The sequence below is a fragment of the Oncorhynchus nerka genome, linkage group LG4, assembly GCF_034236695.1.
Source record: "Oncorhynchus nerka isolate Pitt River linkage group LG4, Oner_Uvic_2.0, whole genome shotgun sequence".
Classification (NCBI taxonomy): domain Eukaryota; kingdom Metazoa; phylum Chordata; class Actinopteri; order Salmoniformes; family Salmonidae; genus Oncorhynchus; species Oncorhynchus nerka.
Window position 1 is genome coordinate 69,859,873 of NC_088399.1, and position 25,578 is coordinate 69,885,450.

The window sequence follows — 25,578 nt, forward strand, 5'->3', positions numbered from 1 at the left end:
TTCATGCTTTGAATCTCTCACAAGAAATGAATGTAATAATTCATGTCCAACAAGTTTGCCATTTCTTTCCAACGCTCCTTCCTCTTCAATCAATCCCTGTGAATCGCTTCAATATATTATATCCTTAGACCAACCAAAAGAAACAAAACAAAAGTGCTAAAATGAGATTTGGTTTGGAGCAGCATTGCAGATGCATTGTACTTGTATATAAAAAAGGAAAGCTAGGAGTTGTCTGTGTAGATGAGCCAACCCAGTCTGATGATCTGTTCCAATTCAACGTTTTAGCATTTAGGCTAGAACATTGAAATCCAACATGTAGTTCAAAACATTATGTTGCGCTTGGCTCAGATAGATTTCCTTCTCTTCATGAGTCGGTGATTGTCTGTGAAGCTGTGGAGGCCTGGGGAGACTGAGCTAATGGGCGAGGGGAAGAAGCTGTTCTTTAGGGTGCTGGGAGAGATCTCCTCGATGCGGTACGACACCGAGTGAAAGTACTGGTGGGGGTTCAACTGGGAACTAAAGGAGTTCTGGTGGGAGAAGGCACAGCCCATCCCTCCGCCCCCTATCCCTCCTCCCATCCCTCCCCCACAGCTACCAAACTCATGCGAGTGGTAGTTCATGCAGGAGCATACAGAAGGCAGGTCGGTGACCTCGGCGCAGTACTGGCCCTGCGTTTCCCTGCGCCTCCTCCTGGCACCTCCTCCTCTCCCCAGTGTCTCCTCCTGGATATGGATGATCATGCTGTTTCTGTTCCCCGCCAGCGAGGCCCTCTCCTCGGCATCCCGCCTCTCGTCTTCACTGTTCATGGTCAGGAACCTCAGCACCACCAGGTTGAGGAAGGCTCCTATGACAGTCAGGCCCACCAGGATGTACATAAAGCTGAAGGCCACGTACAGGGGCCTCCGCTGCAGGGCCCGGTTCTTCTGCAGAGCCACAAAGTCCCCGAAGCCGATGGTAGTCAGTGTGATGAAGCAGTAGTAGTAGCTCTGGAAAAAGCTCCAGTCCTCGTAGTGGGAGAAGGCGGCCGCCCCGATGCACAGCGTCCCGATGCAGGAGAAGAACCCCACTGTCACCATGTTCTCCATGGAAACGTCTGTGATGCGCATGCCACAACACTTCTTGATGCGCTTCAGGAGGGACTTGACAAAGGTGTTCATCCTCTCGCCCAGGCTCTGGAACATGACCAGGGTCAGGGGTATCCCCAGGACGGCATAGAACATGCAGAAGGCCTTCCCCGCGTCTGTGCCGGGAGCTGCATGGCCATAACCTGCAGGGAGACAACAGACCACAGTCACCAGGATGTAACATCAATGGTACAGCACCATGGCCATAACCTGCAGGGGAGAGAAGACAGAGACATTGATCAGGACATAACATCTATGGTGCAGCAGCATGGTCCTAACTTGAAAGAGAGACAACAAACCAGAAACTGGGACCAGTATTTTACAGCGATGGCTCGATAACTGCCAGGGTTGGGGTCAAATCACTTTTCAATTCAGTACATTCAGAAGGTCAAATAGCCCAATCATTTCCTCAAATGATTGAATTGAAAATAGAACTCAGCCCCACCAAGCCACTTTCCATAAACTTAACTTCCCAGTTTGGCTTCTGGCTTTGTTTACAAATTTGACCCAGTGAAAAATCCCCAAAGCGTCCTGCTGTCCCTCTGCCAACATGGCTATTGAATAAGAGCTAACCCCCACAGATAGGGCCAATTTTGAATAAGAGGGCAGCACAGAAATGGGTCCAGTCATTCATCTGAGTCCGCCCAGACATTATAAGGTTGTCCAATTTAGTGCAACTTTCTATTCCTGTCCTGTGAGCTGCAGGGGAGTGTGGGAAACGTAGGAGTTATTGGATGAGGAAGGAGTTGTACATGAGCCAATAATGCTTTTAGGATAAGTAGACTTTATGTTTAGGCCTGTAGGTTCTTACACACACACACACGCACGCACACACACACACACACACACACACACACGCACACACGCACACACGCACACACGCACATAAATCCAAGGGTGCTGTTCTAAATGCAACCTGTGGTGATAACTAAAGAGGAAATAATAGTGTTTTGTTGACCCTCCAGATATGGAATATGATTAGATACAGTACAGTATATGAATGGTTTTGAGTATGAAAGGCCATGCTGGAACTATGTTACATTTGTGTAATATATGTCTGCTGTATCTGGCTCAGATACTGTCTCTAGGCCTAACTCACTGTAACCAAATAACACCCACCATTTTTATACATACAGAAACAAATGTTTTGACAAAGATGCATTACTCTCCTATTTTTCACAGACCCATTGTAACCTGAACTAGTCCATTGACCTTTGTGTTTCTGGACTATTGATTTCATACATTCCCTGATGGGTGTCCACCCACTCAAGCACATGAGGAATTATTATTTTTATAGACCCAGGACTTGATCTATCTGATTTGCAGCAAGCAGAGAATGGTGCATATAAAGTGTGCTCCCGTGACCCTATATGCTTTACCCGTGGAATTCAAGTGTTAAACTTCTTGATGAAAATCAAAGATGGACCATGGGTCAATAGTTGATCTGACTGCATTTTATAAACTCCCGCAGCTTCTCTGGACTAGATTGGGTATTGGGTAAACTTATTTAGCAAACAAATGGAAGGATAAACTGGTTCGAATATCTATGGTACCTAACATACAGTACCAGTCAAAAGTTTGGACACACCTACTCATTCAAGGGTTTTTCTTTATTTTGACTATTTTCTACATTGTGGAATAATAGTGAAGACATCAAAACTATAAAATAACACATATGGAATCATGTAGCAAGCAAAAAAGTGTTGAACAAATCCAAATATATTAGAGATTCTTCAACGTAGCCACCCTTTGCCAGCTTTGTATACTCTTGGCATTCTCTCAACCAGTTTCATGCTGGCTCAATTAACAGGTGTGCCTTGTTCATTTGTGGATTTTCTGTCCTTCTTAATGTGTTTGAGCCAATCAGTTGTGTTGTGACAAGGTAGGGGTGGTATACAGAAGATAGCCCTATTTGGTAAAAGACCAAGTCCATATTATGGCAAGGACAGCTCAAATAAGCAAAGAGAAACAACGGAATGGAACATTTCAAGAACTCTGAAAGTTTCTTCAAGTGCAGTCGCAAAAACCATCAAGCGCTATGGTGAAACTGGCTCTCATGAGGACCGCAACAGGAAAGGAAGACCCAGAGTTACCTCTACTGCAGAGGATAAATTCATTAGAGTTACCAGCCTCAGAAATTGCAATAGTAACAGACACATCACAACATCAACTGTTTAGAGGAGACTGTGTGAATCAGGCCTTCATGGTCAAATTTCTGCAAAGAAATCACTACTAAAGGACACCATTTTTTTATTTTTTATTTCACCTTTATTTAACCAGGTAGGCTAGTTGAGAACAAGTTCTCATTTGCAACTGCGACCTGGCCAAGATAAAGCATAGCAGTGTGAACAGACAACACAGAGTTACACATGGAGTAAACAATTAACAAGTCAATAACACAGTAGAAAAAAAAGGGGAGTCTATATACATTGTGTGCAAAAGGCATGAGAAGGTAGGCGAATAATTACAATTTTGCAGATTAACACTGGAGTGATAAACGATCAGATGGTCATGTACAGGTAGAGATATTGGTGTGCAAAAGAGCAGAAAAGTAAATAAATAAAAACAGTATGGGGATGAGGTAGGTGAAAATGGGTGGGCTATTTACCAATAGACTATGTACAGCTGCAGCGATCGGTTAGCTGCTCAGATAGCAGATGTTTGAAGTTGGTGAGGGAGATAAAAGTCTCCAACTCCAGCGATTTTTGCAATTCGTTCCAGTCACAGGCAGCAGAGAACTGGATAATAAGAAGAAGAGATTTGCTTGGGCCAAGAAAAACAAGTAATGGACATTAGACCGGTGGAAATCTGTCATTTTGGTCTGATGAGTCCAAATTTGACATTTTTGGTTCCAACTGGTGTGTCTTTGTGAGACGCAGAGTAGGTGAACAGATGATCTCTGCATGTGTGGTTCCCACCGTGAAGCATGGAGGAGGAGGTATGATGGTGTCGGAGTGATTTGCTGGTGACATTGTCAGTGATATATTTAGAACTCAAGGCACACTTAACCAGCATGGCTACCACAGCATTCTGCAGCAATACGCCATCCCATCTGGTTTTGCATAGTGGGACTATGATTTGTTTTTCAACAGGACAATGACCCAACACACCTCCAGGCTGTGTAAGAGCTATTTGACCAAGAAGGAGAGTGATGGAATGCTGCATCAGATGACCCGGCCTCCACAATCACCCAACCTCAACCCGATGGTTTGGGATGAGTTGGACTGCAGAGTGAAGGAAAAGCAGTAAATAAGTGCTCAGCATATGCGGGAACTCCTTCAAGACTGTTGGGAAAGCATTCAAGGTGACTACCTCAGAAGGCTGGTTGAGAGAATGCCAAGAGTGTGCAAAGCTGTCATCAAGGCAAAGGGTGGCTACTTTTAATTAAGAATATAAAATATATTTTGATTTGTTTAACACTTTGTTGGTTACTACATGATTCCATATGTGTTATTTCATAGTTTTGATGTCTTCACTATTATTCTGCAATGTAGAAAATAGTAAAATTAAGAAAAACCCTTGAATGAGTAGGTGTGTCCATACTTTTGACTGGTACCGTAGATATACACACCCCTTTGCTATGATACTTCATATTGAGCTCAGGTGCATCCAATTTCCTTTGATCATCCTTGAGATTTCACTACAACTTGATTGGAGTCCACCTGTGGCCAATTCAATTGTTTGGACATGATCTAGAAAGAAACACACCTGTCTATACTGTATACGGTCCCACCGTTGACAGTGCATGTCAGAGCAGAAACTATACCATGAGGTCCAATGAACTGTCTGTAGATCTCCAAGAAATTGTGATGAGGCATATATTTGGGGAAGGGCCTAAAACAACTTATAGAGTGTTGAACATTTCCAAAAGCACAGGGGTCTCCATCATTGGGAAATTGACAAAATATGGAACTACCCAGACTCTGCCTAAAGCTGGCCGTCCGACCAAACTGTTTGACCAGTGTCATGACGTTGGCCTGGGGGTAGGTTTGTGACAGTCATAAATACCTCTTCCCCCATTTTTCCTCTCTCTACCCTACTGATGTGAAATTTGAAAACCCCTTGGTTAACATAGAGATTCTGGGAACATCAGAAGGTGGGGGGAAATTAACTATATTCTGGTAATCCGACCAATGGAACATATGCGGTGGTACTTAATGAATATGATGTCAGTTCGGTTGTCATCTGAGACATTCTCATCAATGATAGGATGACAAACTCTACAGTGGGAAGTCTACACATCAGAGTTATTGGATTCACATGGATTTGTTGTTAAATTTAAATGTTTGAATATAAAATTATTGGTGAAGAGATTAAATGTAATTTTAGCTTCCAAATGAGAGATTTGTTCATAAGGTTAGGGCTTTGCTCAATCAGTGGCCCGCCCCTGTGAAGAGACATGGGTTATAAAACTTTTCAGACACACCCTTCTCGCTCCACTATATAAAGTCTTGACGAAAATGTAACCTCCTGTTCCAAGTACGTGAGGTCTGCAGCCTCTGCGTTAAAAGGACTAACATGTCAACTACAGAACTAAGCCAACCTCAGCGTGAGCTTTGGTTGCGAATGGTATGAACTTTGAACTCTTATTCACTACAGAAGTGATACCTCCTAGCCGTTGAGCTAGCAACAGCAGCTGCAAACGCGGGCTAAGAAAGAACAGACAGAGTATTCTGTCTACCACAAAACGACGTTACTACAAAGTATCCAATTTACCACCAGAGACCTTCTTCAAAGGACTCGGTTGGGCAACATGGCCTTCCATCTACCACCAACCTACTGAAGCGCAGCTCAGAGTAAATATTTATTGCATTTTCCTTTTCCAAGTGGGTGGTAATTTAGAATGCATAAGATACTGTATTTACGATAGCACAGCTTCTCCCATTTGTTCCTGTCTTCCCGCTCTTTCACTCAAACCCAGACCCTTTTCTTTTGTGTAACCAGCTGTCATATCTGTTCCGCCCGCCAGGGACGTTTTCCTTTATGACATAATTTGTAATCAAGGTATAATTCATTCTGTGTATATGTAATTCTGTGTGATTAGTTAGGTATTTAGTAAATAAATAATTAAACCCAATTTTGTATTGCTGATTCAACTTGTTAGCCAGGGTTCGTGAAGATAACCAAGAATTTACAACTTTCAGATGAGACTGAATTAAAGAGACGATTAAATATTGACTGCTATTGATATAAAATATTACTAGGTCTTTAAGAGTTTATTTGGAAGATAACAGCTCTATAAATATTATTTCATGGTGCCCCGACTCTAGTTAATTACATTGACATGATTAGCTCAATCAGGTAATATTAATTACGGAGAAAGTATTTTATAGAATAGCATGTCATATCACTTAATCCAGCATAATCAAAGACACAACACCAGGTAAGAAGAACCTTGGTCAAGGAGGTGACCAAGAACCCAATGACCACTCTGACAGAACTACAGAGTTCCTTGGCTAAGATGGGTGAACCTGCCAGAAGGACTACAATCTCTACAGCACTTCAACAATCCAACAATTTATGGGAGAGTGGCCAGACAGAAGCCACTCCTGAGAAAAAGTCACGTGATATCATGCCTTGAGTTTGCAAAAAGGCACATGAAAGACTAAGAGCATAAGGCAAAAGATGGTGTGGTCTGATGAGACAAAAATGTAACTCTTTGGCCTGAATGCAAAGCGCTATGTCAGCAACAGGGACTGGGAGACTAGTCAGGATAGAGGGAACAATGAATTGAGCCAAATGGCAATTTTCCCTGATGAGAACCTGCTTCAGAGTGCAAATGACCTTAGACTGGGCATGCAAAGATTTACATTCAAATAGGACAATGACCCCAAGCATACAACCAAAGCAATGCTGAAATGGCTTCCGAACAAGATTGTGCAAGCCCAGCCAAAGCCCAGACTTGAATCCCATTGAAAATCTGTGGAAAGACTTGAATATTGCTGTTCACCACAGCTCCCCATCTAATTTAACAGAGCTTGAGAAAATCTGCAAGGAAGAATGGGAGAAAATCCCCAAATCCAGATGTGAAAAGTTGATACAGACGTACCCAGGTTGACTCAAAGCTGTAATCGCCGCCAAAGGTGCTTCTACAAAGTATTGACTCGGGTGTGAATACTTGTGTAAATTAGATATTTCTGTATAAAAGTTACAATTCATTTGCAAAAAAATTCTAAAAACACATTTTCACTTTGTCATTATGGGGTATTGTGTGTAGAAATATTAGATATTTAATCCGTTTTGAATTAGTAAACAACAATGTGGAATAAGTCAAGGGGTATGAATACTTTCTGAAGGCACTGTATTTATGATTATGTGTATCGTTCTGCGAGGTGAAAAGTTTAGCACTATGAATGTATCCAGAAATGTTAGGCTGACTAATAGTGCAACGGCAGCTATGACTGTGCCCTCATTCATATCTTTATTTATTCATGTTTCTGCCCCAGTCCTCTCAGTGATATAGTAGCCCTGCGGTATTCATAAAATGAATGAACTGCATTATTAACCCAGAGCCTGGTCTATTGACTACATGTTCTGTCTGAACAAATGAAACACAGTTATTCTGTCAGACTGATTCTCATTTTCCTCCTCAAAGTTTCTTAAAAAGTTTCTACTTCGTGTTGGTTGGTAGTGTGTTATAGTACCTCTCCCTCTTTTTTAGTTTTTGCCCGTTATCTCTCTCTTTCTGTCTCTTGCTCTCTCTCCCACTGCATTTACATATTTAATGGTGGTGTACAGCTTGACAATGTTTCTCCAAGCAGCCACCAGAGTTGGATAGCTGACTTGAGTCTGATGACAGAAAGGTGCAAATCAAAATCTCACAGTCAGTAGGAATTCGTCTTGTTCCGTTTTGCACCAAATCAATGAACCTCCACAGCTCTTTCTATTTCTCAGACAAGGAGATGTCTGACAGTGTTGTCTGTGTGTGAGCGGAGGGAGAAGTTGAACATCTGCCAACTAGCATTTAGATCAGTTACAGTGTATGGGGGTGTTTTGTTTATGGTGTCTTTATGCTGATAGTAGAATTGTGATACAGTATGCATTAAAATACATTTAGGGCCCCAATGACAACACTGATGTTGTTTTCTCAAAACGACCATATTATTCAGTTTGACAGCATTTACTTTACACCTCTGTTACTTACAGTAGCTAGCTGTAATATAAGATGTTACTAGAGATGTCCTGTATACACTCCATCACCTTGCTGTGCTGCTCCCCTTGCCAGTGCTTATTCATCACCTTTAGTGATGTTATTATCCCTTTCATCATCTCTGTGTTCTGGTTTTTAATCAGGTTGGGAGAGAGAACCTCTAAGTGATTCAACTGTAAATAGATTTCATGAGACCAAACTGAGAGCCAAAACAAACACAAGTTGTTTGGAATTACCACAGGGACATTAGATGTTTGGAATTACCGCAGGGACATTAGGTGTTTGGAATTACCGCAGGGACACTAGATGTTCGGAATTACCACAGGGACATTAGGTGTTTGGAATTACCACAGGGACATTAGGTGTTTGGAATTACCGCAGGGACACTAGATGTTCGGAATTACCACAGGGACATTAGGTGTTTGGAATTACCACAGGGACACTAGATGTTTGGAATTACCACAGGGACACTAGATATTTGGAATTACCACAGGGACACTAGATGTTTGGAATTACCACAGGGACACTAGATGTTCGGAATTACCACAGGGACACTAGATGTTTGGAATTACCACAGGGACACTAGATGTTTGGAATTACCACAGGGACACTAGATGTTTGGAATTACCACAGGGACACTAGATGTTTGGAATTACCACAGGGACACTAGATGTTTGGAATTACCACAGGGACACTAGATGTTTGGAATTACCACAGGGACACTAGATGTTTGGAATTACCACAGGGACACTAGATGTTCTAGATGTTCGGAATTACCACAGGGACACTAGATGTTTGGAATTACCACAGGGACACTAGACGTTTGGCATTGCCACTGGAAAACTAGACGTTTGGAATTACCACAGGGACACTAGACGTTTGGCATTGCCACAGGGACACAAGATGTTTGGCATTGCCACTGGAAAACTAGACGTTTGGCATTGCCACAGGGACACTAGATGTTTGTGAGGATGTTCGTAACAAATTTGCTTCATAACATTTCATTGCAAAGTCAAAGACAGTAGCTAGCTAGATATCTTTATTCATAGCCTATTTGTAGTGTTTGTTTTTAAGACAATCATCTCTGGATGGGTTCTTACAGCTATTACATCGTGTACACCTTCTAGCAGCAGCAACCAGCTGTCTTCGTTCCCTCTTGCACATTAAACAGCCTAATTAATATTGATTTTAATGTCTGGAATTATTCCTGGGGAGTAATCAGGTGGTAATTAATTACATTGGCAGACAGAAATGACAATGAATGAATGGACAAATCATATTTGATTTGTGGCGCTAGTTCAAGAGTGTGTTGAAACTAGCTCAACACCGTCTGTAGCCTATTGTGTAATGGCTGATTTATGCTTGATCCGGCAATGCTGTCCGGAGGCTCCGTATAGAGGTGGAGCCTCCGGAGGCCCCGTATAGAGGTGGAGCCTCTGGAGGCCCCATATAGAGGTGGAGCCTCCGGAGGCTCCGTATAGAGATGGAGCCTCCGGAGGCCCCGTATAGAGGTGGACCCTCCGGAGGCCCCGTATAGAGGTGGAGCCTCCGGAGGCTCCGTATAGAGATGGAGCCTCCGGAGGCCCCGTATAGAGGTGGAGCCTCCGGAGGCTCCGTATAGAGATGGAGTTTCCAGAGGCTCCGTATAGAGGTGGAGCCTCCGGAGGCCCCATATAGAGGTGGAGCCTCCGGAGGCTCCGTATAGAGGTGGAGCCTCCGGAGGCTCCGTATAGAGATGAAGTTTCCAGAGGCTCCGTATAGAGGTGGAGCCTCCGGAGGCTCCGTATAGAGGTGGAGCCTCCGGAGGCTCCGTATAGAGGTGGAGCCTCCAGAGGCTCCGTATAGAAGTGGACATTTTTCCCAAATTTTGAAACAATGCGGAGGGCTTCTTTTATACAGAATATACCTCTGCATTGACAATATTGGTTGATGGTAGGTGAGGGAGGGAGGTCCTGTATAAACACAAACTCATTTCCTTGTCAACTTCTGCTCAGCTGCTCTGCTCCGCGAAGCAGTGTGTGCTTTGCCCTTTCGGAAACAAGGCGCGCAGCCCACTGAGTACCTCTATCTCCCTCACTCAAATCCACACAGAGGATCTGGCATCAAACCACACGTCCTCTGTACTCAGTCTCACAATGAGAGAAGGGATGAGGGCCTAGACACATTGGTAAGCTGACAGCATGCACTTCTCTAACGTACAGTGTGAATCTTTAACTAAGACGTTAAGAAACCCACTGACCCCAGAACTGCTGTTACCAATGCCCTTGAACAGATTCAACCATCATTGGGGAGAGGTTGGACACGTCGTTTTTCTGCATTTCTCTCAAGTCCTACTGCTGACTAGATGAACCAATAGGACCACTTTATTCTCCTTTCCTCTGTCCCTGCATTTGTTTATATAATCAAGTTTAATCACAATGTGCAACCATGCTGTTATGTTTTCCTATTGCAGCTATAAATATAGCTCACAGTAAAATATTATTTCATTTTGCAGGATTGTCCAGAGCAGAGGGATTGTTGTCTTAGTAATGACTTGATTTATAAGGTATATAGTAGGTCTGTCCTCTCTGAGCTGGCCTGCTAAAGTGACTGTTCGATGTTGGACACTTGGTTTTGTGTTGCAGTGTTAGACTGGTGATTGGATACTGCGTTCTATATTGGAGCAAGATTAGATACTATCTGGACTCTGTCATTTGTTTGTCCTGTTATGAGTATTCTAGCTGTTGTCAAAGAGAACAGACATTTATTCTGCTGAGCAAAGACCTGTGTGTGTGGGTGGGTGCCTGCGTACGTGGGTGTTTGTGTGTGTTGATAGATGTGTAACAGTGATGCACTTGACAATAAAATACCTGAATAATCCCCCGTGCCTTTACAATTAGCAACTGAATGTGACACTCACAAGACTTCTGTAGAAATCAATGCACACTGTGTTGGTCAACTCAAAGCTTTTGATACCTCTTTAATAATCGCAGTATTATCCAACTTGAACATCATGAAACTAATCCTGTATCTTCTCAACTTTCCTCGTGTATTTTCAAGACTAGTTAATAGAGAATAAAATGGCCAGTATTGCAACACAATGCCATACTCCCAACCCATCTCATACTGAGGTCTTGGTGAACCTGCTGTCTCTGTAATTCCTAACCATAACAAATGTATGGTAATGTAGCACAAATGACTGTAAGTTGCTTTGAATAAAAGCGTCTGCTAAATGGCAGATATTATCGAGGCCCCTCGTTGGTGTTACGGAGAAGTGTTAGTTACTTGAGTAGTTGTTCAAACAAATCTCTATTAGCTCATCTGTTCTGGGAGGTTAATTCACCTCACATTATTCCAGTGGCCCGGAGACATTAATTGCCTGTGAGCCATGGAATTATAAAGAAGGTCAGGACAGGGGAGTTAGACCGCAGGATAGGAGGCGGAGCAACAGTCAGACTTGTGCACCTCCCTCTGATGACCTGTCACCAGCTGCCAACCTGACACGAGATAACTAACTGTGAGCTAACTAACTGTGAGCTAACTAACTGTGAGCTAGCTAACTGTGAGCTAACTAACTGTGAGCTAACTAACTGTGAGCTAGCTAACTGTGAGCTAACTAACTGTGAGCTAACTAACTGTGAGCTAGCTAACTGTGAGCTAACTAACTGTGAGCTAACTGTCAGCGGTCCAAAACAGCACCTGCAGAGAAGACCTTCAAACACTCCTTCCATGACTCTGGCCAACTCAATGTTAACATAACGGCCCAGAATGAAGTATCCTTAAATGTATGTATTTACTGTAGGTACACATTCATTTCTGTGTGTTTGCAGTTCTGGAGAACATGAGAGAGAGTTTGAGAGGAAAGCCAATGGACATTACCTGAAAATAGTATCAATAGCCCTTCATTGGAATCACAGATGCTTGATATGGAAAGTTGAGTGATGAAGCCTATGCTTGAAAGTATTTGTTTCATAGATGCATCTAGTTTCTCTGATTAAAGTACAAGAAACAGTCATCTAAGCTTACAGGAAACTTCCCACGGACACAAGTCTATTTTTATAATTTTGCTAATGCTGAAGCTTCCAACACAGTCTCATACACAGACACCAGTACGCAGACACACACACACACACACACACACACACACACACACACACACACACACACACACACACACACACACACACACACACACACACACACCAGGCTGTTAAGATATAGACTATCTGCTGTTCAAACATCAAATTTGATCATATCTGTGTCATTTACGTTATCAGATCACCTTGTTGTCTTCACCCACTCACCTGCTCTACCTTTCTCTGCCATCTCCTGTGAGGCACACACACACACACACACACACACATACACACACACACACACACACACACACACACACACACACACACACACACACACACACACACACACACACACACACACACACACACACACACACACTCACACACACACACACACACACCAGGCTGTTAAGATATAGACTATCTGCTGCTCAAACATCAAATTTGATCATATCTGTGTCATTTACGTTATCAGATCACCTTGTTGTCTTCACCCACTCACCTGCTCTACCTACTCTGCCATCTCCTGTGAGGCACACACACACACACACATACACACATACACACACACACACACACACACACATACACACACACACACACACACACACACACACACACACACACACACACACACACACACACATACACACACACACACACACACACATACACACACACACACTGACTCACATATCCTCTAACAACAACAAGGGATAGGATGTTTTACTGATTTCCACCATCTGAACACATGCTGGGGGCAGCAGGTTTTAAAGTGTTTTGTCTGAGGCCTGATTAGTTTGTCTTTCTCTTGCTGGGTGTCTGGCGCTCTTAGACTGATGCTAGAAGGCCCACCCTGAGTTACTAAAGAAACACACACACACACACAGGTATACGTTGGGGTTGCAAAATTCAAGGAATTTTCAATACATTTCCTGGTTTTCCATAAATCCTGGTTGGAGAATTGCGAATTTCCTACTTATTCCCTCATGATTCCAGGAATCCTAGACCAAAGTGGAGCTACTGCCATATTGCTTATACATCAACTGCCTCTAAAAGGCGCTGCATGGTCAATCCGACGTCTGCATTTACGGTGATACGGCCTCTGCAGAAGTCAGGGCATTCATCATTTTGGTGCTTCGCAGAGCAGCGTAGAGCTGTTGTATAGGAAGTTGTCAAGGAAGTGAGTTTATGTTTATACAGGAACTCCCGCCCTCACCTACCGTCAACCAATCATGTCAATGAAAAGCTATACGGAGCCCACCGCATTGTTAAATAATTGGAGAGGTGCACGGCGATGCAGTACAGAGCTCAATTTGGCCTCCGGAAGCTCCGCAATTGTGTCACACAATCCATACGCCGCCTTCTACCACATTTTTGGATCAAGCATAAATTGCCTATAATCCTTTTCAAGGTGAGTGGACAGAACTGTTAAAATGCCTCAAAATTACACGAAGCTATCAAATAAACTGATACCGGAGGTATTTATGGAAACAGCTCCACAGACAATTAGAATGTTCAGCAATAACAGAATTGGGTTTGGTATTGATGCTCACCAACCAGTGTGGTTGAATATTGATGTGGATGTCAATCACTGTAAAGGTCAGTAATTTGTGCTAAAGTCACGGAGGCTTATAAATTATTAGTAGACAATCTCAACCCAGAATAACATTAAGGATTTTTTTGTATTATTCTGAGGTGAATTAGGTTTTGGATTTCAGAATTCGATGTGAAGCATTTCATTTCAGAGTTCAGTGAGCATACTCTCTCTCTGCCTCTGTCTATCACATTCTCACTCACTCACTCACTCACTCACTCACTCACTCACTCACTCACTCACTCACTCACTCACTCACTCACTCACTCACTCACACACACACCCACCCCTACACACACTCACTCATTCACACAGTGCCTGCCTCCCTATCCCCCCTACACACTCGTTCTAAAACTTGAAGGCAGGCAGTACAGAGACTTTAAAACCGGTGTAATGTGTGCTCTCCGTCTGGTCTTGGTCAGTACCCACGCTGCAGCATTCTGTATGTTTTGCAGTTGACCAATGGCTTTCTTGGGTAGACCAGACAGGAGAGCCTTACAGTATTCAAGCCTGCTTGTAATACAATCATGGATGAGTCTCTCTGTATAAGCGAGAGAGAGGAACAGTGAATTTGGTGAAGTTGTTATTTTTCAATTGAAGCTGGAACGTATAAAATAGTATATTTTACATACAGAAGCTTTTTATAGTGGATATCTTTGCTCACACTACACACACATGGTCTAATTCTACCTACTGGTTACATGTCTCAACATGCCCATTACCTCACACTTCTGGCTGTTGTGACACTGTTCACATAGGGCTATTTATAGTTCAGCTTTTTACACGGTGACAATGCCATTCCCTGCTGTGACCTGCAGGGGGAGCTGTGAGCACAGCGTTGATCAACTCCGGGGTATATTTGACTTTCCAAGCTGTGAAAAACCACTGTACTGCAGCCCTCGTGTGTGTGTGTGTGTGTGTGTGTGTGTGTGTGTGTGTGTGTGTGTGTGTGTGTGTGTGTGTGTGTGTGTGTGCTCTATTACTACTGTGGCTCTATTTGTTTTTCCAGCCCCTAGGGACACACTGTTTAGTATCACAGACACAAGACACCATTTGTAGAGCACAGCATGCTCTAAACTGCCAGAGCAGTTCTGGTAGAGCTGATTTCACTGTGCCCTGCCCACCACCATGTCTCTGGGGAGGGCATCTATTGTGTTTGTGGTACGCCAGTCTGCTTTTACAAGGCCAACTACAGTACCAAACTACTGCTTCTTAATGAACAGAATGATAAGCTAATTAGGTGGGTGCTTCCATTTTCCCTTGGAAGTATCATTTTTGCATATCTCACTCCCTGAGAGTGGGGTCAGAGCCAGGGATCAGCCATTATTGACAGTGACTCTGGAGCAATTAGAGTTAAGGGCCTTGCCCAAGGGCACATCGGCAGATTTCCCACCTAGTTTGCTTGGGGATTTGAACCTTTCAGTTACTGGCCCAATGCACCTAACCAATAGGCTACCTTCCGTCCAAGAGATAGGACATGGATAGGATAAGTCAATTATTCCTTCCACTGAGTGTGTAAAACAAAGAACATAAGGCCCCCCCCATACCTCGTTCAAAGGCATACAGTATACATCTTTTGCCTTGCCCATTCACCTCATGAATGGCACACATACACAATCCATGTCTCAATTGTCTCAAGGCTTAAAAAATCCTTCTTTAACCCGTCTCCTCCCCTTCATCTACACTGATTTGAAGTGGATTTTTTTTTTTTTTTTTACCTTTATTTTACTAGGCAAGTCAGTTAAGAACAAATTCTTATCTTCAATGACAGCCTAGGAACAGTGGGTTAACTGCCTGTTCAGGGGCAGAATGACAGATTTGTACCTTGTCAGCTCGGGGATTTGAACTTGCAACCTTCCGGTTATTAGTCCAACGCTCTAACCACTAGGCTACCCTGCCGCCCCAGGGTTACATCGTTAAGGGATTATAGCTTTCACCTGATCAGTCTGTCATGGAAAGTTCCTGATGCTTTGCACACTCAGTGTAGATACACCTTATAGGAGGCAATGAAGAGCACATTCCGTCCCTGAAAAGTAGTGGCAACATCAACACATGTTGAGTACACACCACGGACCTGACACACCACATAAACACCTTAGAAGAGGAAGATTTGTAATATTCTAGGTCAGAGAAATTTCTGTGGAAACATGTTTGGTCAGTAACTATATGATGAAAATGAATATCCAATCCAACCAGTGACTTTGGTGCAACAACCCCAAAACCACTTCTAAATCTTCATACTGTGTTGTGATTGGGCTTTTTTTAAAGCTTATTATTCATTTGATATCTATTTTCTAAAAGTAATATATATGAGCAGGACAATAACCTACAACACAAGGCCAAATCTACACTGGAGTTGCTTTGTGTACCTGAGTGGCCTGGTTACAGTTTTACAGTCGCAGTGCTTGAAAAACTAGGGCAAGACTTGAACATTGCTGTCTAGCCATGATCCCCAACATCTTGACAGAGTTTGAAGAATTTTGTAAGGAATAATGGGTAAATATCACACATTCCATGTGTACAAATCTCTTGTAGACCCACCCAAGAAGACTCACAACAGTAATTGATGGCAACGGTGATTCTAACATATATTGACTCAGAGAGTTGAATACTTCTGCAAGGACTATATTTTAGTTATTACATTTTTATTCATATTATTATATATTTTTTTTCCACTTTGACAGAGTATTTTGTGTAGATTGTTGACAAAATATTTGTATCCTATTTTGTAACCATAAAATGTGAGGAAATCTGAATAATTTTGCAAGGCACTGTATATCAAACCTTATACGTTTTAAGGCAATATGCAATATTTAAAGTGCATAAATCAATATTTAAAATATAACTGCTTCATTTTTATGCATTATTAATATTGGTACCCCTTTACCACCAGTAAGCACCAGAGTTTAAGGATTCCTGCATATTTTAATGTATTTTTTATGAGTACAGTTGAATAAGAACAAGTCTATGTATTTAATGGCATTTGATATGTTCATTTGTTAACGTTGTTTCAAGGCTAGGATTGTTAGGGAATAAGGTTAATCCATTAAATACAAAACTCTCAAAATGGCTACTTGCTGATGTGGTTCCTACTTGTTGTTCATATATCTCAGTACTGGTCCAGACACTTTCATTTGGATTGAGTATTTCTGCCAGGAGATAAGGGAACAGAAGTGCCCTAACACAAGTTAAAGGGTACACTTGTTTGTCCCAACACCTGCAGAGTTCAAGTGTTTAATCACAGTTTCTAACCATAGGGAACACAAGACAACAGAGGTTAATTGGATGGAAAGAAGTCCTGCAATGTTACATGTAAAAAGTACAAGTAACTCCCCACACAGCTACTCTAAATACATCTTGATTTCAGGAGAAAACGGCTGCACAGGCAGTAGCCATTTTGCTACACTTTCTTCACAATCTCCATTTCACAGACAGTGAGATAGCGAACTATATCTGCTGTAAACTCAGCACAAAGAGTGAGACAGAGGAGGAGCTCTCGTTTGGTAATAGATGTCCGATGCAAGCTGCTCTTTGAAAATTGGGGTGATACTTGAATGAATAGAACATGAAACATTAGTTTGATGAAACGCGCAACATGCTGTGTAGCACACTGCAAGTTTCAAGAACATCCTCACCGTGTGAACATTAGACTGAAGGCTCTTAGGACCAGGGGCCTTATCCACAAAGTGTTTCAGACTAGAAAATTGGTGGTAAGTGCTGAGAATAGAGACATTTTACTCCTACTCTTATGGGTAAAAATAAAAGCTATGCATGAAGCCTTTTTTAGTCATAGGAGTCCCACCTAGTCGACAGATATTGAGGACACCTCATGAGTTGCGTTACCAGCAGATGTCTTGATAATAGAAAACGTAGTCAGTGGTTCCTGTTCTACCGGCAATTGCTTTGGAGTTGTTGAAAGAATGTTTTGATATTTCAACCCATAAATAAGCTAGACCGACATACTTTTGAAAATGATTTCACATGAGCCCTATTTCACATGATATGCCTACATACTGTACTTATAACCACATAAGCTAATAAATAATCACATTTTTCAACTAATCCCTTCGGAGCGCAATAACACCTTAAAAAATGTGCCTAAAGTAAAGGCATCTAGGGCCTATGTTAACTTTGATTGTGTTCGGTGACAATGATTGACCATTCAAACATGTTATGCAACATTATCGGCAAGTGATTTGATGCCAACTGTGCCAAAGGCATTTAGAGTTGTTTTAAATGGTAGTGTTGAGTGTGTTGATTTAACGGTAATATTATAAGAAATGGCGCTTTTGGAATAAATACATAAATAAAAAGACATGATATATGTTATGCACAGCAACATATTAGCAAAGACTTAAGAGTAGGCAAAGTGATCGTGTAGGTCGAATTCTATCAAACGTTTTACCATAGCAACATTTGACAGTCACATTCACCGTGGTTCTCTGAAACGTGCACAGCTGGTGATGCCTCATAGCAATTGGTTATTCTCAATCATTTACAACAATGTCAAAGAGCATTACTATTTTTCCTTTGCAGTACCTCAAACTGTACTGATTACCAGTTTAGAAACTGTTATGAGTTGATTTTACTCATGGCTCAGACTTTGTCTTGGCAGTGTCATATCATCATAAAACCTACTCTGAGCTGGGAGTTTTTGTTGTTGTCGCAACAGGTTTTAACAGGATTCCTAGCACCTTTTCTGAGTCGCTTTGTGGATACGAGTCCAGGAGTCTCTGGGAAAATTCTAGTCCTCAAAGTAATCAATAACGTCTTAAAAAACTGACCAAACAATCGCTGTCAAGACCACACGCAGACACACAGACCTCGCCCCACCAAAAGATCACGATCAAGACCACAACCTCATGGGCAGAACCACATACACACACACATACACACACATCACACACAGAGCACCACCAAACAACAATCGCTGTCAAGACCACACTACCCCATTGACAGAAGTCCTCACCAAACAAGCCTTGTCAACAGTGGTTGGAGATGACAGCCACTGAGACACACACTCCCTTCCACGTACGCACACACACAGTACACACACACACCAACACCCCAAACAATCCCTGTCAATGTTATGGTCCGGCTCATGTGGCTGTAGAAGATGTCAGCTAAGGAGGGAGGGAGGGACAGAGTGCAGCTGGGAAATGCCTTTGGCTACCGAGAGCTGTCAATCACGCTGGCAGCAGACAGAAAAGTCAGTGTGTCCACTGTCATCATTCTCCACACTAGATGATGTCATCACGCTGGCAGACAGATGAGATACAGAGGTGGAAATGGCACCCTACTCCTCATTATACTTTCAACCAAGGCCCAGAGGGAATAGGGTGTGTTATATAATATAATGTTAGGAATAGGGTGTGTTATATAATAGGGTGTGTTACACAATATAATGTCAGGAATAGGGTGTGTTACACAACATAATGTTAGGAATAGGGTGTGTTATATAATAGGGTGTGTTACACAATATAATGTTAGGAATAGGGTGTTACACAATATAATGTTAGGAATAGGGTGTGTTACACAATATAATGCTATAGGAATAGGGTGTGTTACACAATATAATGTTAGGAATAGGGTGTGTTACACAATATAATGTTAGGAATAGGGTGTGTTACACAACATAATGCTAGGAATAGTGTGTGTTACACAACATAATGTTAGGAATAGGGTGTGTTACACAATATAATGTTAGGAATAGGGTGTGTTACACAATATAATGCTAGGAATAGGGTGTGTTACACAACATAATGCTAGGAATAGGGTGTTTTACACAATATAATGTTAGGAATAGGGTGTGTTACACAATATAATGCTAGGAATAGGGTGTGTTACACAACATAATGTTAGGAATAGGGTGTTTTACACAATATAATGTCAGGAATAGGGTGTGTTACACAATATAAGGTTAGGAATAGGGTGTGTTATATAATAGGGTGTGTTACACAATATAATGTTAGTAATAGGGTGTTTTACACAATATAATGTCAGGAATAGGGTGTGTTACACAATATAATGTTAGGAATAGGGTGTGTTATATAATAGGGTGTGTTACACAATATAATGTTAGGAATAGGGTGTGTTACACAATATAATGCTATAGGAATAGGGTGTGTTACACAATATAATGTTAGGAATAGGGTGTGTTACACAATATAATGTTAGGAATAGGGTGTGTTACACAACATAATGCTAGGAATAGTGTGTGTTACACAATATAATGTTAGGAATAGGGTGTTTTACACAATATAAGGTTAGGAATAGGGTGTTTTACACAATATAATGTTAGGAATAGGGTGTGTTACACAACATAATGCTAGGAATAGTGTGTGTTACACAACATAATGCTAGGAATAGGGTGTTTTACACAATATAATGTTAGGAATAGGGTGTGTTACACAATATAATGCTAGGAATAGGGTGTGTTACACAACATAATGCTAGGAATAGGGTGTGTTACACAACATAATGTTAGGAATAGGGTGTGTTACACAATATAATGTCAGGAATAGGGTATGTTACACAATATAATGTTAGGAATAGGGTGTTACACAATATAATGTTAGGAATAGGGTGTTACACAATATAATGTTAGGAATAGGGTGTGTTACACAACATAATGTTAGGAATAGGGTGTGTTACACAATATAATGCTAGGAATAGAGTGTGTTATACAATATAATGTTAGGAATAGGGTGTGTTACACAACATAATGCTAGGAATAGGGTGTGTTACACAACATAATGCTAGGAATAGGATGTGTTACACAACATAATGCTAGGAATAGGGTGTGTTACACAACATAATGCTAGGAATAGGATGTGTTACACAATATAATGCTAGGAATAGGGTGTGTTACACAACATAATGCTAGGAATAGGGTGTGTTACACAACATAATGCTAGGAATAGGATGTGTTACACAATATAATGCTAGGAATAGGGTGTGTTACACAACATAATGCTAGGAATAGGATGTGTTACACAATATAATGTTAGGAATAGGGTGTGTTACACAATATAATGCTAGGAATAGGGTGTGTTACACAACATAATGTTAGGAATAGGGTGTGTTACACAATATAATGTCAGGAATAGGGTATGTTACACAATATAATGTTAGGAATAGGGTGTTACACAATATAATGTTAGGAATAGGGTGTTACACAATATAATGTTAGGAATAGGGTGTGTTACACAACATAATGTTAGGAATAGGGTGTGTTACACAATATAATGCTAGGAATAGGGTGTGTTATACAATATAATGTTAGGAATAGGGTGTGTTACACAATATAATGCTAGGAATAGGGTGTGTTACACAATATAATGTTAGGAATAGGGTGTGTTACACAATATAATGTTAGGAATAGGGTGTGTTACACAACATAATGCTAGGAATAGGGTGTGTTACACAACATAATGCTAGGAATAGGATGTGTTACACAACATAATGCTAGGAATAGGGTGTGTTACACAACATAATGCTAGGAATAGGATGTGTTACACAATATAATGCTAGGAATAGGGTGTGTTACACAACATAATGCTAGGAATAGGGTACCATTTCAGACGCAGTCAGAGAATCAGCTGGTGTGGTGTCGCTCCATCAGTCATACCTATGATACATCACCTCTCTGCTGTATAAATGAATAGCATAAGGCATGTAGAGACATATGGCCAGGGTAAACACATGACATGCTATTTGACATGATGCCTGACAGGGATGAGGCTTAGAGCTGGGAGTCCTGCTGGTCTTATTAAGGAATCTGTAAACGTTTACACTCTGCATGATGCCTTCACACATACCTCCCTACACACACACACACACACACACACACACACACACACACACACACACACACAGACACACTTTATAATATCCAACAAACACAGCTTTAAATTATTCATATACACTCTTGATTGGAAATCCACCCACAGCTACTACTGTCACCACATTCCGTGAATGAGATGTGAATGTATATATTTTGCGTTAGGAGACACAGAGACCAGGGCTTTTTATAAGAGGACTTCTTTACAATACTGAGGTCTACTCCACATAGCCACACTCTTAGAAAAAAAGGTGCTATCTAGAACCTAAAAAGGGTTCTTTGGCTGTCCCCATAGGAGAACTCTTTGAAGAACCCTTTTTGGTTCCAGGTAGAACCCTTTTTCCATCCAAAGAACCCTTTTGGAACCCTTTTTTTCTAAGAGTGTAGTTGAGTGACAGTGAATCAGGCTGTGCTGAACTGCACCTCATTGACAGTGCTTAACCCCTGCAGCGACTGTACACAGAACATGATTGGTGCTCAGACTTCAATAGGTCCAGTAGTTGTTATGGTAGGAAGGCGTGGGCAGTGTTTGTATTGGAGAATCTAACTAGTCGTGACACACAACAGCAGCACATCGCTTCAAAGAGCTTATTCCTGGCTCCCATAAAAGCTATTGTTCTGAGAGCAATGAGAATATCAGTGCACCTGTCCTACACTCAGGCGTACGCTCGCTCGCACACACACACACACACACACACACACACACACAAACACACACAAACACAAACACACACAAGGCAAAGGGAGTTTTTTCATCTCACACCGTCACCAGATCTTCAAAGATGTCGATCTTTATACACCGTTTTCACATGTAGCTGTATTCCAGTAAGATAGAAACAACTTTTTGAAATTTGATTCGGCATCGCCATTTTGTTGCTATGGATTTCAGTGAATTAAATGTAAAATGTCTGTTACACTAATACATTTTGTACCGTGCCTTTTAAAGAAGAGAGTGCTTTGTGACTAACGGTCTGTGTCTGTCATGTTTCACCAGTTACCCCATTACTTATGAAAATAATTCAAATGCATGATTTAATCAAAGGACAGAAATCACTACAGAGAAAGGCTCTACAACTGTTTTCCCACCACAGGATCCATATTGGCCCTGGTGGAAGTAGTGCAGTAGCTAGAGAATAGAGTGTAATTTGGGACGAAGCCTGTAATGACATGTTACATCACAGCCTCCGTAGTAACCTGTGCTTGATCCATCACTGTACTGTCTCTGTCTCTATACATAACACTCAGCGAGTCAGACCCCAACATTGAGTTTCTACAAGACATGGGATTTTTCAAATCCCCGTCTCTTGCACACCACAAGACTGTGTGTAGAACTAAAGCTTATTTTGTTTAGCTAAGGCAAGGCCTTAGGTTTCAGGTAAACTACACTGAACAAAAATATAAACACAACATGTAAAGTGTTGGTCCCATGTTTCATGAGCTGAAATGAAAGATCCCAGAAATACATCTGCCTGAGATGTGTGGAATATCAAGAAGCTGATTAAACAGCATGATCATTCCACAGGTGCACTTTGTGCTGGGGGCAATAAAAGGCCACTCTAAAATATGCAGTTTTGTCACACAACACAATACCACAGATGTCTCAGGTTTTGAAGGAGTGTGCAATTGGCATGCTGACTGCAGGAATGTCTACCAGAGCTGTTGCCAGATAATTGAATGTTCATTACTCTACCATGAGTGACCTCCAACGTCGTTTTAGAGAATTTGCCAGCCCGTCCAGCCAGCCAGCCTCACAACCGTAGACCACTTGTATGGTGTTGTGTGTTCGAGCAGTTTGCGGATGTCAATGTTGTGAACAGTGTGCCCCATGGTGGTGGTGGGGTTATGGTAAGGGCAAGCATAAGCTACGCACAACAAAAACGATGGTATTTTATCAATGGCAATTTAAATGTGATGAGATCCATTGTCGTGCCTTTCATCCGCTGTCGTCACCACATGTTTCAGCATGATAATGCATGTTGTAAGGATTTGTACACCCATCCTGGAAGCTGAAAATGTCCCAGTTCTTCCATGGCCTGCATACTCACCAGACATGTACCCCATTGTGCATGTTAAGGATGCTCTGGATCGAGATGTACGACAGTGTGTTCCAGTTCCCACCAATATCCAGCAAATTCTCACAGCCATTGAAGAGGAGTGGGACAACATTGCACAGGCCACAATCAACAGCCTGATCAACTCTATGTGAAGGAGATGTGTATAGCATGTGTATAGCACTGCATGAGGCAAATGGTGGTCATACCAGATTCTGACTGGTTTTCTGATCTACGCCACTACATATTTTTCATGTACAGTCATCCCAGTCATGTGAAATCCATAGATTGGGGCCTATTGGATTTATTTAAATTGACTGATTTCCTTATACGAAATATAACTCTGTAAAATCTTCAAAATAGTTTTCATGTTGTGTTTATATTTTTGTTCAGTATAGTTACGTGAGTGTGGTTCACCATCTGAACCACATCCATTAACAAAGGCCCCTTTATCTTTCTTTACACACTGGTGCACAGAGTCAAGAAACGTCTCCACTTTCCGAGCAATTAGTCAGAGAAATGAGAGGAACCAACCCCCGGGCCAATCTGGACACAGTGGAAACGTGAGTTAGAACTGCAAACAGAACAGAATTACCACCACGACATGTCATGCAGTGTCTCCACGGCAACAGCCACGTCGCTACAGATGTTCTCGCATGTGCTCATCTCCCCTCCTAAATCAGGACGATCACACGCTACTTATAGATTACAAGCAGTTGGAAGTGTTGGTGGCCATGGTGATGAGGATTATATTTGAAAATCAACTATAGTCAAATTCAGGAAATAATTCTACAGTTGTGCTTTCTTTTTAAACACAACAAGCACAGCCAAAATGTTTACTGGAGTCTGTAGTTGTCCTCTCTTGAATGACTTCTCAAAATCATTACAACAGTGTCCAGACTTGTGGATATCGACTTTCTTTGTTCACATATGCTGTGCACGCACACACAGTTACAAAAACACCAACAAATCTAGTTATCAACTCATTATAATGAAGTACCTGATTCCACAGCCTTTTTTTTGTTTACTTAACTCTACGGTCAAAGTGTTACCGGAACGTAACATTTTTAGTTGGTTCCAACTTGAGAAAACATAGGAAACAATTCTGTCCACTTAAAATCATGTATTTTCTCTTACTGTCTTACTGTATGTTCATTCAACCCCAAATGTTTATTTTTGCCATCTTAACTTTAAAAAAGGCTGTGTACTGTATCTAGTTACACAAACAGATTGTAACGTACAATGTTTTCAATTTACATATTTGACACACATTGTGCATGTTCATTTATACAGTAATTATTATTCAACATGTCCTCACCTGGGGTTTGAACTCACAATCTCTTGTTTCATGACATTCGTAACTTCCTGCTACAACACCATGTCTGTATCAATTATCAGTTCATCTGACTATTCTCTCATCATTGATTTGATTTACTTATTTAATCAATTTGAGGTTTTTCTGTATAGTTGTCTAGTGTTGGTGGGGCATATTTCTTTGTTTTAATGTTACTCCTTAATCATTATGATGAATAAAATAGTTTTTCTTGGGTGTACTTTTAACATAGCAGAGGTTTACTTTGAAGTGCAAAGTGTAGCAATACCATTGAAATCAGTTATTGACACAGACACAGTTGTGTAGCAGGAAGATTGAAATGCTGTGAACCAAGAGGTTGTGAGTTCAAATCCCAGGAGATGACATGTTGAATACTAATTCATGTATAAATGAACGTGAACAATGTAATCATGTATGTTGAA

General features: G+C 41.5%; 1 protein-coding gene across 1 annotated transcript in view; it reads right to left on the reverse strand.

Annotated features, from left to right (window-relative positions):
• Positions 1-316: 316 nt before the first annotated feature.
• Positions 317-25,578, reverse strand: part of LOC115128526 (potassium channel subfamily K member 9-like) — a 39,291-nt gene continuing 14,029 nt past the window's right edge. The window contains exon 2 of the mRNA XM_029658429.2: positions 317-1,267. Within this exon, the coding sequence (XP_029514289.2) occupies positions 345-1,267 (923 nt within the window). The 3' untranslated portion in view covers positions 317-344. The remainder of the gene's footprint in view (positions 1,268-25,578) is intronic.